Source organism: Leptopilina boulardi, unplaced genomic scaffold (assembly GCF_019393585.1).
Source record: "Leptopilina boulardi isolate dan_hultmark-lab unplaced genomic scaffold, ZJU_Lbou_2.1 LbouV2_165, whole genome shotgun sequence".
Taxonomy (NCBI): domain Eukaryota; kingdom Metazoa; phylum Arthropoda; class Insecta; order Hymenoptera; family Figitidae; genus Leptopilina; species Leptopilina boulardi.
In genome coordinates this window covers 3,467,045-3,484,153 of record NW_026137713.1, presented here as the reverse complement: position 1 = coordinate 3,484,153, position 17,109 = coordinate 3,467,045, and the positions used below count along the sequence as shown (strand labels likewise).

General features: G+C 23.3%; 1 protein-coding gene and 1 long non-coding RNA gene across 11 annotated transcripts in view; one reads left to right on the top strand and one right to left on the bottom strand.

Moving 5' to 3' along the window:
- Positions 1-21: 21 nt before the first annotated feature.
- On the bottom strand, positions 22-16,491 carry LOC127277285 (AMP deaminase 2). Of its 10 annotated transcripts, none has more exons than XM_051298277.1 (12): positions 16,370-16,491; positions 14,548-14,673; positions 7,779-7,932; positions 5,449-5,602; positions 3,746-3,932; positions 2,912-3,261; positions 2,643-2,840; positions 2,213-2,508; positions 2,000-2,126; positions 1,731-1,894; positions 1,162-1,567; positions 22-1,064 (listed from the first exon to the last, which is right to left on the bottom strand). In XM_051298277.1, the coding sequence occupies exons 1-12, from the start codon at positions 16,449-16,451 to the stop codon at positions 900-902; spliced, it is 2,409 nt and encodes an 802-aa protein (XP_051154234.1). In that variant the 5' UTR covers positions 16,452-16,491; the 3' UTR covers positions 22-899. The 10 variants fall into 10 exon arrangements, with proteins under 10 accessions (XP_051154234.1, XP_051154235.1, XP_051154238.1 ...); XM_051298278.1 differs by having other exon boundaries at positions 15,933-16,386; XM_051298281.1 differs by lacking the exons at positions 14,548-14,673; positions 16,370-16,491 and adding exons at positions 8,059-8,153; positions 8,844-9,206.
- Positions 9,518-17,109, top strand: part of LOC127277293 (uncharacterized) — a 58,689-nt gene continuing 51,097 nt past the window's right edge. The window contains exon 1 of the long non-coding RNA XR_007842351.1: positions 9,518-9,966. This is a non-coding gene — a long non-coding RNA (uncharacterized LOC127277293). The remainder of the gene's footprint in view (positions 9,967-17,109) is intronic.

The window sequence follows — 17,109 nt, the reverse complement described above, 5'->3', positions numbered from 1 at the left end:
TTTTTTTATTAAAGCATCGGATTAAAATATTTCTAATATTTAATTACAGAAAAAATTATTACAGTTTATAATTTCGTTACATAAATTAACAATTACAGTTAAAAAATAAAAATAAACAGTTACAATTTTTTAATTAATTATGGATTATAAAAACCAATATGATTAAATTTATAATATATTCAAACGCACAATTATATATTTATCATTATATTTTTACATTCTTTTTTTTACAATTTGGCAATATTAGAAAATAACTGTACTTTCTCCTAGGATCGCACGATTTTTATAATAATGAATCCTAATGAAGAAATAAAATTATATGATTGTGGTATAAATGTACAAAAATGTAATAAAATAAAATTTTAAAGCCTTAGCTAAAAATTTTTCTTCTAATTTAATATTATGCTTCTAATGGTATTTATTTTAGCCCAAAAAATTTATCATATTCGAGGATTTAGTTGTTTACTAAAAAAAAAAGAAAAAAAAAAAGAAATCTACATTTGGTCAAGCCATATCTTATCTTCATTCGAAGTCAATCGATAAAAACAATTTTCTTTACAATAAATTCGTTTTTAAAGTATCATTTGTTTTTTTTTTTTTTCATACATTTTTTATAATAAACAACTTTTCTTATTGCCTATATAAACATGATTTAACAGCCATGATAAAATAGAAACTATTTATTATATAACGATATTACTTTTTTTGCGAGATAAAAACTCGAGATTTGTAGAATTGAGAAAATTAATTTCTTATAAGTTGCCGTAAAGGGGAAAATAAATTTTTAGAGTAATCACTAATTGTTCTTGTGTTCGTTTTTATATAAGATTCGATGAAACAAGCAATTAAATTGCAAATCTATTGGCGATATAAGACGAAACACAAGATAAAGGTAAACGCTAGAAGGTTTCTAATTTTTCAACAACTTTGAAAATATTTGAAAGCTCATCGACCATTGTTTCATAACGATAAGCAACACGAATATCGGGGACATTTGTTCTTGTAATATCATTTCCTGCGACACCTTCTTTTGTATAATTTGGACCCAGCCAATATTGCTTGCTCTGTGTAAAAAGAAAAATTTTTTAATTAAAATTCTAATTATTTTTATTGATAATTATCAATAAATTATAATTAATTAAAGTAAAAAAAAATTTGTACCTTGTGTGGAAATCCACTCATAATAACAGAATTTCTTGCAAGTTCGCACATATCGCATGAACTTAATTTCCAAACTTGTGCAGCAATACTGTATTCCTCCATTAAAGGCTCCTTGGTGAAATGAAATTGAAGTGGATCGTCAGTTGAAAGACTAACACAAAGTCCTCGCGCCAAATATTCTGGAAGTGGATTACGATGATAATTGAGAAATAATGAATTATTACTGAGAGGCGACATTGCAATTCCAATTTGTGCCAAATAATAAAGATATTGTAACACTGGAACTTTTCGAAGTAAAAGACCGTGTGAGATATTTTCGGCCATCATATAACCACAAACTAAATGCTGTATTGGACCTGCTTCTCCACAATGAGGTCTCAAAACAAAGGTGTTTAGTCCTTGTTCCCTGAAAGGATTATTTAATTATTATTAATAATAACTAAATTAATTTATACATTAAAATTAATTATTTTTTTAATTAGAAAAAAAAAATTTTTAATTTTTAATTAATTAACATATTTTTATTAAAAGTTTTAAAAGTTGAATGTAATTTGGAAAAATTTACTTACGCTCTAAAATGATTGAGAACTGTCATATTAGCGTATGTATAGTACTGATAGTAACCATAAGGTGGATTTTCGACATCTTCCCATTTTTCTGGTGGAAATACATCTTTGTCAAAAAGAGGATTTTCCGGTTTGCTCTCATCGTCCACGGAATCGAAACCAATGACCTATTTAAAAAAAAAAAATTATAATCATTTAATTTAAATGACAAAAAAAAGAGAATTTTATTCTTGAAAATTCAATTTAATGAATTTTTGAAAAACGATACTTACATACTGAAGAAATTTATGAAGTTCAGGATGTGAATTAGGATCGTTTGTCGCTTCAAAAAGCGGTAGGAAAATGTTATTAAGTATCTCTTGGAAATTTGTCATAAGTTTGTTGAGTTTAAAAATATCACTGTAAAAATACAAAAAGAAAATTAGAATGAAGGATCTAATAAAATTCAATTAAAATATAATAAATACAATAAAAAAAAAACTTACTATAATCGGGGAATTTGAATGAGCCAACGAACATTGTCAGAATAGACATCACCTTGAATTGCCCATTTTGCTAATTTATCCCATTCATCGGGACTCTTTCCATAAATTGAAAGTCGAAGTTCTGAATTTTGATATTTCGATTCCTCAAGATCGCTTGACACTTCTTTTATTATTCTCGCAAAATATTTACCATTTAAATAATTGTCCGTTTTCAAAAAAACTTCACGAAGACGACTCTCACCAATTGGATTGTATTTTGCATTAAATTTATCAAACCTGTGAAACGTGTTTCTATCCTAAAAGAAAAAATAAAACTTGTTTTAAAATGATTATTTAAAAAAAAAAAAATAAATGTACGTTTTTTTTTGTATTTAAATTTGTAAATAAAAAATTTTACTTTACTGTGATGAAAAATTAATTAAAAACTTACAGCATGAACGTCAAGCATATCAACACTGAGATCATAAGTTGTTAAATTCATCGATTGAAAAACTTCTCGAAGTGTCATAGTTTCTCCAATTTTTGAACACGTTACAACTTCATCGGCATGATTTTTAAGTGTTTTTTTAATAAAACGTAGCAAATGTTTTTGATTCATACAAGAGGCCGCGTGAATGTGTGTATCCACCTGATAAAATAAAAATCATCTTTAATACTTTTATTATCAACAAATTAATTTCCCTTAGAAAACTAATTTACCTTTCTAATATTATAAAAATCTCGATGAGGAACTGCTTTTTGACTCGCAAGTTCCCTAAGTTCGTTGAGAAGAACATGTAATTGAAATTTCGATGAGAGATAACTCAGTCTTCGATAACAAAAAGATTTTAATGGTCCATTAGCAATCATTGCACAAAGAATATTCATATCGCCAACAAATGTCGATAAATCGGGATATGAATAAGGAACTGGTTTTTTATTTTCTAAATCTTCATCACTAGCAAATAAATTGAATACTCCATTAATAGGTGCAATTTTATAATTTTTTGTCACTGGAAATTCACATTCCCATGGATCACCACGTGAAGCTGGAACGTGTACTGGATGATCTATTTAAAAAAAAAAAAGAAAATATAAATAATTTGTTGTAATCATAAAATTAATTTTACATATAGAAAAAATTCAAAACAGACAAAGAATTGAAAAACAGAGATAAAAATCGTCAAAAATTAATCATTAATAAAGGAAGGAAGAAACAAAAGGACAAAATTATTAATTTATAGAAAGAAAAAAAAACAAGGAAGGAAAGGGAAAAGGACCTGTTAAAATCAAGTTCTTGATGACGGCGTCGATATCTGCATCAGAGTGAATCTCTGAGATTTCTTCAATGTGACACGTTGCACTCACTCCTTGAGAAATAAAGGTAAAAATTATTACCAATTAAAATGAAATTTAAAGAAAATAAATAAAACAAAATTAAATTAAACTATTAATCAGGATTGATGAAATCGTATCAAAAAAAAAAATTAGAAAAAGAAAAAAATTTAAATTGTAAATATTTTAAAAAAATACTATTACAATTTTTTCCATTACCTTCAATGGCCATTCGATCATCGTGTTGAAAATCGTCATCTGACGAATGAGGCCTTTTATCAACACTTCGCAAAAATCTTGATGTAATTGTCGGAAATGTTTGTTTGGAATTATTCATATATTTCTCACGAATTGCAAGTGCTTGTACCAATAATTGCGATGCTTGATGTAAATCCTCCAATGGTACCTGAAAATTTATTTCAAATTAATAAAAAAACATAAAAATTATATTATAAACGATTATTCTCCTTCCTGCCTTTTTTTTCTTAAATGAATTTAAATTAACAAAAAATCGCAATTTATAAATTCATCTATAAAAAATATGTAATCCTTGAAACTTAAAGATAATATTGAACACATTATGCGATTAAATTTTGAAAAATATCAAATATCAAATGCCTCTACTTAAAAGGAATTGGTAAATAAAAAAAAAATTAACTAAGACATTCTATTGTCATAATTCATATCTTTCTGACCTTCATTGTCTTCATATTATGATGTAAGTCTGTATCGAACCATCGTTTCGAGAGGGATGTTTATTATATTATGCGAATGATGAATTAAAGAGGATAAAACGATTATAATCATATTTCTTATATTTAAGATGAAATAAATAATAATAATTTATTTATAGAATTTTTCATTTTTTTTCAATAAAAAAAAATACTTCAATATAATAATTTATGAATTTAACACAATAACGATTGGAAGAAATTATGCAATCAAAGTTATACAATAAGGATTATTTTCTTAAATTAAATCTACTTATGAATATACATATCTTATAATTGTGTGCATTGGAAATTTAATTTTATCTCATCTTTAAATCTGATAATTATTCTAAGAATTATTAAAGTCGAATAATGAGAATATAAATTTCTATATTAATTTGATAATTATACAAAAAGAAACTTTAAGCTATTGATTTTTTGCAATACAATTTTTTTTTTAAAACAGGAAATAAATAATTTCACTATTATTATTGCCACAGAAAAAAAATTAACTAATAGATAATAATTATAAAAAATAATAAATGATAATGAATAATATTAATTAATAATAAAATTAATTAAACAAAAAATAGAATCTATATTAGAGAAAAATTTCAATTTATTCTATAAAAAAGAAAAATAATAAAATTTGTCAATAAATAACATTATTTTTATTATTAATATTAATGAAAAATTCTCATTTTTTTTATATAGAGATATTTTTGAGCACTTTTAATTAAAAATTCCATTGACTGACATCATCCTGACAAGGTCAATGTGAACTACGTCGATTATAAGAGTGAGGATTAAAGAGACTTTCAAGGCAACGTGTATCGAAAGGGATGAAAGGTGGTTGTTAACAAGGGGTTTCTTCCGACTTTTCCAGGCTTCACTTTTAAGAATCTCTCTCTCTCTTTTTTTTCCCTCTATCATCAAGAGATATACATTATATCTAAGCACTAATCTAACAACTTGATCTTTCTTAATTATTTTTCTCGCACGCGCACATTTTCATTTATAAAAAAAAAATGATGGAGAGGAGAAAAAAATAAATATTAATAATTTGGAAAAATAAAACAACAAATATTATAATTAAAAAAAAAAATGATTTTTCCTAAATTATTCTTCTATTAATAATAAAATATTAAAAAATATGGATATGAAATTAATGTAGTATTAATATTTTTTTCTATTATTATTTAAAAAATTTACCCCGGAAGTATCCTCTCCGGAAATGGAGACTCGTTGAAAATGCGGTACAAAGTCATTCTCTTCAAGTGTAAAAGGATGTTCGTTATTATCTGGCACCCCTGGTCCAAGGGATGGTTCATAATGACTGCGTCTTTCCTCAAGATCCTTTGCAGCCCTGAAATCAAAATTGTTTTATTATAGAAAAAAAAAAAAATGTTATGTAATTTATTTAGATTAAAAATTAATTAAAAATTTAGAAAATTTTCTAACTGCAAAATTTAAATTTATTTAAATAAATATATTGTATCTTGTTTATAAATTCTAGCTATGATAATATATTAAAAATATTCGTCGTATTTCAACCAACATTAAATAAATAGCCTGACAAATTTTGTCAGAATCATTTATTAATTTAATTAATTACATTTTCCATTAAGAAATAATTATTGCCAAAAACTAACTTTATAACTATTCTCGTGAAATATATATATATCTACAATATATGTAACAAATTTAAAATAGATGATAATTTATTTATAAATTTATATTTTTTTAAATTATGAAAAAAAATTTGGAAATAAATTATAATAGTAAAAATAAAAACTCTTCTTTTGAGGAAAGAATATTAAAATTAATATTGAGAATCATATTCCGTTATAATTGACATATTTTAATTAAAACAACAATGATAATCCTTAAGCTTTAAGATACTGTGAGTTAATGTTTTGGATTAATTTTTTTTTTTTTTTTTTTTGAAGATTTTGTTATCAGGTTTCAGTAATAATAAGTATTCGCATGCCAGCATTAGTTTCATGGAACGATCTTCTATCAAGTATTCCAAAATAAACTGCATAAGACATTAAGAGTTGACGTCAGATATACTATATATCAGATAGAGATCAGCCAATGTAAATTCTCATCTCAAATACAGATATATATATAGTAAATATGTACAAAATCAACAATTCAATATATCCTTTTCAAGCATAAGAAGCAAAAAAATCAAATTTTAAATTCAATAAATTAATTAAAAAATTGAATTCGTCCTTTTTTTTTAGATAAAAGAATTAATTAATTTCAATAAATTTTTACCTCACGAGTATTTTACAGTCTCTCAACCATCGTTTAGATTCAATAGCACCGGCAAACATATTCGTAAAAAATAAAAACAAATTTAATCAATCTCTATAAATTTTCTATTGTAAATTAATTTTTCAATTTGAAAATAATTTTTTTTCACAAAATTTATAAAATAAAAGGCACTTGTTAATTTATTTTTACTACACATATCAGATATCATTGGAATTTTCCTGCAGGTGGTGTTCGAAAATATTCAAAAATTGTCAAACACTTAACTAAATAAATAGAAATTTTCAAAAATAAAAAATTTCTCACTAAATAAAAATACAATTCAAAAATTTGAAATTACCACTAAATTGAAATTTACAAATCATAAAAAACTTTTTTTTTTTTGTTTAATGAAAAACAATTTTTAAATGCCAAGAGGGTGGTTAGCAGAACGAAAACATTGCACTCAACTCGACAGACGCGCAAAGACTGAGATGCCCTACGTTTGTTGCAACCCCTACTATACACAACTATATATATATATATATATATATATATATATATATATATATATATATATATATATATATATATATATAGTGTATTAATTGATAACCAACTTTTTTACACTCAATAATTATTATTCTAAGTGGAAATTAAAATAATTAATGAATTCTAATTAGACATACTTCGACATTAATAATTAATTATAAATCAATATGAATCTAATTCAAGAAACAGTTTTCAAAAATAAGAAGAAGAAGAAGAAGAAGAAAATAATTAAGTAAGCAATCAATATACAATAATTGATAATGAAAAATTAATATTCCTATTAATATGAAAAATATTCGATATTGCAATTTTTTTTTTTATTAAATTAGTTTAGGGCGTTACATCAAGAAACGTGAGTTGTACTGCGGAACATTATTGATCCATAAAGTATTCTTAGGTTTAAGAATTTCTAATAAAAGTGTGAAGGATTTAATTTACACTGAAGAAATATGCTGGAATTGAAAATAGAAGATATATACAATTTGGTGTGAGTACAATTTAAAATAAGCAATTATCAAGTCCCTACTTTTTTCAAGATGAAAAGAAAAAAATAATCTTTTTTTTTTTTAAGCTTGAAAAGAACGATGAAAAGATATTTTAAAAAGCGCTCTCTTTTTCTCGTCACATTTTCTTTAAGAAAAACTGTTTTTTTTAAACTATCCTTCATGTGAAAGATAAACGACATATATAAGGATTTTTTCACTGTTTCTTTAAGAAAAAAAAAATCTTACTTTACTGTAAGTTGACGTTGAATAAGAAGTTTTTTCTCAATTTGCTCAATGGGAAATTGTGGTACTTCATATGGTGCAGAAATTTCATTTGGTAATTCATGAGGTGCTAATCTTCCAGATCCACCTTCATTACCAAATACCGGACTTTCACTTCCTGTAAATCGAAAAAAAAAAAAATTATCAGAATTATTATTAACACATACTTTTTATTCTTAATAAATAAAACGTAATTAATATTTTTATATTAATTAAATTGTATTTTTTTTATTTTAAATTTTACCCTCAGCTTTTAATTGACCACTCTTCTGCAACCATTCTACAATGCTGGATGAATCGGCTTTAAAAAATTCCCTTTCCCGTTCCAATACCATAATGCTAATTATGGAAATTAAATAAATTCACACGGAAATTGGTGTTTCGTTTAAAAAATAAATTTACTAGTGTAAAATTTTGTAATTTTAATTTATACAATAAGAAAATAATATAATTTCTTTATAATTTAATTCAATTGAATTCGAGAAACTTTATAATAGAAAAGTTATGATTTGATTATGACACAAGATATACTTTTTGAAGCTTTGCACGTAAAGCAATATAATTGTAAACAAGAGGATGAGTAAATTTCATGAGAATAATAAGTATATAAAATACGTGAATCACATAAAACTACTTGTGACACATATTCAGCAAAAAAAAAAGTATAAAAATTTATTTATAAACTTTTTGATTGTCAAAAAAAAATTTTTAAACAACAAAAAAAGAAACAACTATTTTACTAAGAAATAAAAACAGAGATAACTTTTTTCGACCAATATTGAAAAAATGTATCAAACAATACAACTCATTTTTCCGCACAACAAAGGAAATATTTCTAACCTCTAAATTATATATTGACAGTTAGATTTTCACCGATTTTCATACTAAACTGTAATAAAAATATTCATAAAGTTTATATAATAATAAATAAAAGTATTTATAATAGAACTATAGGACTTTCACAGTAACAAAAAAAAAGAAGACACTGATTTAAATGAAAAAAATACACGATATTTAAAGGGCACTGACCATCCTCTTTGCAAGTACAAAAATTACTGACTTGTATTCTCGTGTATGCAGTTGGCACTCTCATAAATGTTTCATGAATAATCAAGGCCACATTCACGCACTTGTAAACACACATAAAAATAAGATGTTTTTCATGAACAAGTTTTGTAATTCCATGTTTACATATTCTTTTAATCGTTCATGATGATCATTAACAAATTAACAGAGGTTCTCTTTGCTTTTTCCTTTTTTCACTGATAATTTTTTATGAAATTCATTCGTTTATTATACATTATTCCTCACGCTCTTTCTTATATTCATTTTGCGTTATTATTTTATTTATTTAATCTCATTTATTATTTCAAGAAACGTTTGTTTACATAATTATATCAAAGTTCATTTTTCATAACAAAATATATACACTATATATAGCAACAACTACTATAGACAAAAAATTTATTTTTTCTCACCAAATTAAATGTAGAATAATAATTTTTCCTTAATTTTCAAATTGATATTTAATTTATAAATTGAAAAATAAAATATAATTGTTATTTATTTTAATTTTATATACATATTTAGTTTATCATTTGACTATTCAGTACTAGTAACGACCGTTACAAAATTTTGAAAAACTAATAACTATTAATTAAAGTTTAAATATATATATATAGTATTTATCGTTTTAGTAATAGTAATAACAACTATAATCTAAGAAAAATATACATTTATTACAGCTTTTCGATATTAAAAACTATTAATTTAAATTAAATTTAACACTATTTTGATTTTGAATTTCAATTTACCGCCTATAGAAAAATCAATAATCATAATGGCGATCGACAATTTGCATTGAGTCTTGTGTCTCTGGTCCATATACCACTTTTGTTGAAGTTTTTACGTTTTTACCAAAGATTTTTATACCAAAATAATCAAAATACAGTGAAAAGTGTTATTTGAATTCAGAAATTCATCAATTTCAATATGAGATAAAGGAAGAATTGAATTATATGAGAAAAAAGTTATGATCAATTTTGGAAGTGAAGAAAGCAAAAAGGGAATAATAGAAAAGATCATCTCTATAATTTTATGATATATTTTGCCCAAAGGAGAAAAAGTTTATTATTTCATCGATATTAAAGAGGTAAATATAAATTTATCAAAAATTTCCAAAATATAATCATTTTGTTTGCAGATAAATTTTTAGGTTATGTTCATAATGCCGCGCTTTTTTTACACAATTTTGCATATTGTTTTAGTCTCTTTTTAATGATATAAATAAACAGTTTTTTTACTCATTAATATATGAATTCAATTAGAATTTAGTAGCTATTAATTTTAAATGTGTTATATTTGCTATATTAAAAATTGCAACACAAAGCCATTCAGTAATATTTAATTGAAGATAGACCACTTAAACTCTCTTTGTCTATATCGAAACACTTGTTTATATATTTAAAATAGCTATGATTTTATTAATAGTACAATGCATTCTATTTTAAAATCGCATTAAAAATATTCAATATAAAATTACTAGGTAAATATATTCGCTATTTGAAAATTTATTTGTTTTTCTCAAAACATTATTTTATCCATTTTTTGTTTTCTCATGTGAAAAATTAATAATTTTATAATGAAATCTAAGAAAAAAAAATTAAGATAAATAAAAATAAAATAAATAATAAATAAATAAAAGTAAAATAAATAGCAAAAAAAAAAAAAGAAAAAAGATAATGTTATTTATTTGAATCTATTTTCAGAATGATAAGAGTATTGAAATTTTTTTTTTTATTATGAAAGTACTCGATGTTAGGAATGTGATCGAGTTTCTTCAACGCGTTATAATAAAAATAGAGCATTTCGCATAAATGCGATGAATAACGGTTTGAACGGGAAATGTCGAATTATTTACATAAAAATAATTATAAAAAAAAATAGTATTCGAAAATAGATAGGACAATTTAAAATAAACGTTATAAAATGAGAATATTGAAGACACGTGGAGACATTCCATATATATACTTATGTCAAATTGAATATCAAATAAATTGGATCGTGGAAAAATACCAAATGAATTCCGGTGAAAAATTTCTTTCTCTATTTTCTAGATTCTATAGACTTCCTATAGAGAATTAGTGTTCGTTCAGTATTTTTCAGAATATAAATTGCTACATAAAATCAAATATATTGCAATCTGACACGAGAATATAACCTTTTTGAGAGTATTAATTGAAAAATTGTGCAACTTGTTTGTATATCAAGGAATTTAATTTTCGCAAAACAAATTCGTCACTTTTTTTTTTTTTTTTTTTGTTTTAATGAAAAATAATCTCCAATTTTTAGTTTTATTTTTAGCTTCAACATTTTTTTATATTATTCTAAATTAAAATCGGATAAATGAATGTTCAAAATGTTCTATTGAAAATTTATTAATTAATTTAAATTTATATATATTTGAAAATATTTAAGAATTTTTTAAAATAAAAATATGTTATATTTTTATGTTTATAACTGGCGTCGTTTCAAATTTATGTTTATTATTGAACAAAGAAGTAACGTTTCTGTAAACCGACTCGAGAAGAGAAAAAAGAACAGAAAATTATTTTAAATAATTTGTTTTTTAATATTTGAAAATTGAGAGCTATTTTTGTCATTTTTTTTTCCAAATTAGTTTTAAATTTAAATTTTCTAAAATTTATTCAATTTTTATTATTTCGTGGTTGTTTCCATCTTCTTTTTTTTCGTTAATTGCAAATTTTATTGCAAATGACAAAAATTGGAAATTAAAAGACCAAAAATCGTACAAAAATTTAAGAAAAATATCGAAAATATATTTTTTATGTTTTATAAAAATACTTATAAAAAAATATTTATTATAATATTTTTAATCACAAAATATTTGAAAAAAAAAATTTTTTTTCTTTAATCAACAGGAATTTTTCTACAAATGATTTAAAAATATTTTTCATATTTTCGTTTTAATTTTATGATAATCTGAAAATTGAAATTAGTAGAAGAAAATTGAAATTAATTTTTAAAACTAAATTTGATGGCACAATTGTTTTTTTTTTTTTATTTACCTTTTTTAAAAGTGAAACATTTTTCACTATTTGAACGAAAGTCCTGATTAATATCCATGAATGTTTATTTACTAAACTCCCGGTACTTTTTGTTGTCTTTTTAAAAATATTTTTTAATATTTAAAAAACTATATATTTTTTTTAATTAAGATATTTAGGAAATAAATTAATCTTATCGAGACTATACTTTGAGAAAAGGAATAAAATGTTTGTTTTTTTCGTAAAGAATATAAATGTACGAATGCAAAAATTGTTCCTGAAAATTATCGTTAATTATTACACAAGTGACAAATGTAATTCCATGAAAGAATGTCGCAGTGAACGTATATATATGAACACTCTTGAATGAGCAAATTTACTGTATCGACAGAGTATAATGATAAGATAAGGTGAAAAGTAACGCTGTGACAAAATCTATTTTATAAAGTGTTCAAAATTTATAATATCGAGAAAAGCGCAATTTAATAATAATAATAATAATAATAATAATAATAATAAATTTAGTCACAATTTACTTCTAATAGAATTTTCGTGCAATTTAATTTGATAAATTGAACTTGCATAATTTAATTTGAATTTAATTAATTAAATTACTTTAATTAATTTACTTGAATATTTTTTATTGTTTACCTTCATCAGGATCGATGAATAAATTTTGAGGGATCAAAATATTGATGAAAGGACTATCCCTCGAAGTAGTAACTCCTCTACTAGACATTTCACAAAACTATTTGTTTTTATTTATTTTTTTTTTTTAAATTCAATTAGTTTAAATTTTACTTTAAACAAAATAAAATTCAACACTTTTACCAGTAGAATAATTAATTCAGTTTCACTTGAAAAAATTTCTTTGACGTACTAATCATACGTCGACTCTTGTCACTGTGCTAATGCCAGAGTGAAGGACTTTATGAGAAGTTATGTGCAAATTAAAAAAGAAAAAAAAAAAATTAGTATAGGATTTCAAAACGTCAAGTGTTAATGTGCCAGAAATTATTCTCTTTTTTCTTTACTAATTTCATATTTTTAGCATTTAATATAAAGCAGCTATAAATAAAATCCTAGATTGTAACAAAATTTTAATTTAAAATAATTTAATTTTTATTTTAAAAAGAAGTTAATTCAAAAATAATAATTTAGATTAATGCGCAAAAAAAAAATAATGAAAAACACATTATTGTCACATATGAAATATAACGCGAACAAAATAGCACTAGTCAATTTCGCGTTCGCTTTGCTTGTAAAATCGATTTTTAAAACACTGATACGACACACATTAAAAGGTTCAATATGAAGAGAAATCGATAAATGTATGTTTGAAGAAATAAAAAAAATATATATATATATATTTTTTTTTCCAGGAAGAAAAAAATTTGAAATAAAATTAGTAAATAACTGATTCGTATAACGAGATGATTCGAGACACTGCCGTGAGTCTGATCTAGTTTGTCTTATTTCTATTCACGTAACACGATTCTAATACACGTGCACATTTAACAACTGCCAAAACAACGTCAGTTGTATATGAGAAAAAAAAAGAATTTAAAGACAGTGAATATGGGACTTAAGCCAGTCAGCTGTTTAGAAACATCTTAATTAAGCCCAAAATTCTTGATAAATTATTGTAGAATACATCGAAATTGCAACTATTTAAACCATTCGTTATTTAGATTGATATAACTATTTTTTTTTTTTTCTTTTATCTCGTCTTTAGATTAGAATTTATTTTCTATCTTTACATCCTGAATTTTAAATTAATTAATTTAATTTAGATTAGAAATTATTTATTTTTGGTATTTTTTATTCATTAATTGTATGAGGAAATGTTTTTTTTTTTTTGTTAAAGGAAATTTTGAATATAGCAAAAAAAAAAATTTACTAATTTTAAAAAAAAACTGTTTTAGAATTTATACTAACCTCGTGAATCATAAGATTTTAGAGAATCCAAATCCGAATTTAAATCTGAAGAATATATTGAAAATTTTCGTTGCATTTTGAAAGAAAACTCACTATAATTTTTATTTACAATAATATTATTAATAATTATTTATTATTTTAATAGTTAATTTGAAATTCACTATTTGAAATTTACTAATAACCTGATCAAACTGAATCAAATTAAATATCAATATAAGTGAAGTTAGTTAAATTTTGTTAATTAAAATTTTCGTATCTTCACTTTCACGCACTTTTTATTTTATTTTTTATTTAATTTAGAGAAACTAATTAAATTTACAATAAACATTTTCGAAAATTTTTCATTTTTCTCAATTTATATTCTATACAGAAAGTTTCTCCATTAAACTGTGGCTTTAATCAATTTTAAAATTATTGTTTTGTTTACTACTCACACATTATTTTATTGATTCATAATACATATACACTGAAATTTAATTTATTTCCCTATTGTATAAGAATCTCAATTTACAAAATCGTTAACAATGTAAATTAATAATTGACTTTATTTTAATATTGATAAAAAGTAGTTACTTAATAATTACTTAATTTTTAATTTAAAGCTGCAAAAAAAATTTAAATCATAATTAATTTTTAAGGGTTGAAAAAAATTATTTACCAAATTATTGGAAAATGTTAATTATTTCGATTTAATTTTTCAATTAATTAAAAAAAAAAAAATTACTTACTGCCATTGGAATCGATGTTACTTGCTTGAGTTGTACTATCAGCATCTTCATTTTCATTTAAACCAAAATAAACTGCACCATTTTCACCATTAATATTACCATTGGTAGAAAGTGGATCCTCCATGACTAAATAAAAATTAGCAAAAATAAAAATATTCCTCAGTATAATTCTGATTTTATATTTTAGTAAATAGTATTTTATATTCGCTTTCATACATTTTTTTTAAAATAACATAACTAAAAGACGATGATGATGATGATGTTTAAAAGCGTGTTAAATATTTTATTCGCATATTTTGTGAATCATTAAATTATAAAGAAGGTCGGTGTGGTCGATCAAGAGATATTTTTAGTCTTAATGCTTTCGTAAGAATAAATTATTTTCAAGATATACATTTAAGAATGCAAAAAGTAATTTAATTTTTCATAAAAAAAATTCTTTATCGATTTTCTTTCTACACAATGTGAATTTTTTTTCTCTCCCTTCGAAATAATGATTGTAGTCACAATCACTATAGAGTAAAAAAACAATTTATTTTATAATATTAATATTATTATTTATTCAAAGTTATTAGATAGTTAATAAAATGTATTTTTTTGTGTATTATAATATATTTTTTTCATAATCTCGATTTTTAATTTTTATAGTTTTTTTTAATACAATGTTTTGTTTTTTGTTTCAGGTTAGTGGATTTAAAATCAAGGCATGTTTAATAATTCAAAAAGAGGACGATAATTTTGGTATAAAAGCGAATTTAAAATACAAATAACTGAAAAAAAGAAAAAGCTATTGGTTGAAATGAAAAAAAAAATTAATCTTAATTTAAAACTATATTAAAATATTGTCCAAATCTTCTAAACGACTTTATTCAATTATTGACTAAATTATAAATTATTAACTAATAATTTAGTAATTATTTACTATTTATTAATAAATTATTTACTAATAATTTACTACACTGAAAAAAGGATTTGGTATTGACAACCAAACGTTTGGTTGGTATTTAAGCAACCAAATTTTTTTTTATTGAATCAACAAAATTTTGGTTGTCCCAATCAAACTTTAGTTAGGACAACAAAAATCCTTTTTTTCTAATTTTGGTTGCTTAAATACCAACCAAACGTTTGGTTTTCAATACCAAACCCTTTTTTTCAGTGTAAGGATTTAATAATTGATATTTTTTTTAATTAAAGAAATGAATTTTATTTGAAAACAATTTTTTTCTCTTTGTTCTCAAAATGTGCCTTCAACCAAAACAATGATTTCGATTTTTGTTGATGCCGCTATGATAATCGCGTGCACGTACTTTGACAGCGTGGAATATGACACAACCAATAGCTTTCTTTCTTTTTCAGTATTCACGTCAACTATATAGTTTCCTCACCACGCGCACGTTGTCAACACTTTTTTTGGACACCTTTTTTTCTTTATCAAATATGATAATGACAATGAATTATTCAAAAGCTATTTGATCAGGAGTATTTGAAAATTAATTATCAAAATCAGACGCCGTTAAATTGAAAATTATAACTATGAACAAAACAAAACAAAAAAAATTGTTCAAATTTCAAGGGTTGATCCCAGTAAAAAAAAAGTGATTAAACTAGAGGGATGTGCGATATTAAATAGCATTCGAGAATTGAAAATTATTTTCTTTCACACGTCGTCACTTTACTGAAATAGAACAAGTTTTGCTGGAATTAGGGAAAAACGTTTGTAAAGTCAAGGACTGTTCTTTATAAACTAACACACGATATATTTAATGCGTATGGAGTCGCAAAAGAGAGAGAGAGAGATGAGATAGTTGATATACACACGTACGTAGTGTTGTAGTAGTCAAGTTTTGCGCTGTTTGCAACCATTGGCGGAGTGTCGCGATACCCAACTGTGAATTGGGACACATGATTGGCGCAGACTCACGCCTTCGACCCCGCGAAAATCCATAAAACCCCTCAGCGATGAATGATTTTGTTTTACCGGCTTTTTTTTCCAATATACAGAAAATTTGGCTACTTTTACACAAACCTTAAATTTACTATAGTAATATATAATTTCAATTTACAAAAATATTTTCGATTTATTCGATATTTTTTCTTTCAAAAAAAAAAAAAATTCCATTTTAGGACAAAAAGAAAAACTTTCGATAATTGTTAAAAAAATGGAATTTTTATTTTCAACAATTTTTTTTAACTTTTTCATGATTTCAAACTTTTACACAATTTCCACGATATATTAAAAACCAAATTAGATAATTAAAAAACAACAATTTTCGATTAAATGAAAAATCAATTAAATTGTTATAATTTTATCAAAAGAAAATTCCGTCAAATAACAATTCGGTTAAATGAAAATTAAATCAAAATACAAATTCCGTTTAATTTTTCAAATTATTTAAATTTAATTGAATAAAAATTTAAAAATTTAAAAACACTTTACTGTGAATTATGATTCCAAAAAAAAGTTGATAATTTTTATTTAAAATTTTTTAAAAATTCCAAAAGGACTGAAATTATAAAAAAAAGAAGTAATAAATTTTTTAATCTAAATTTATTTCTAATATG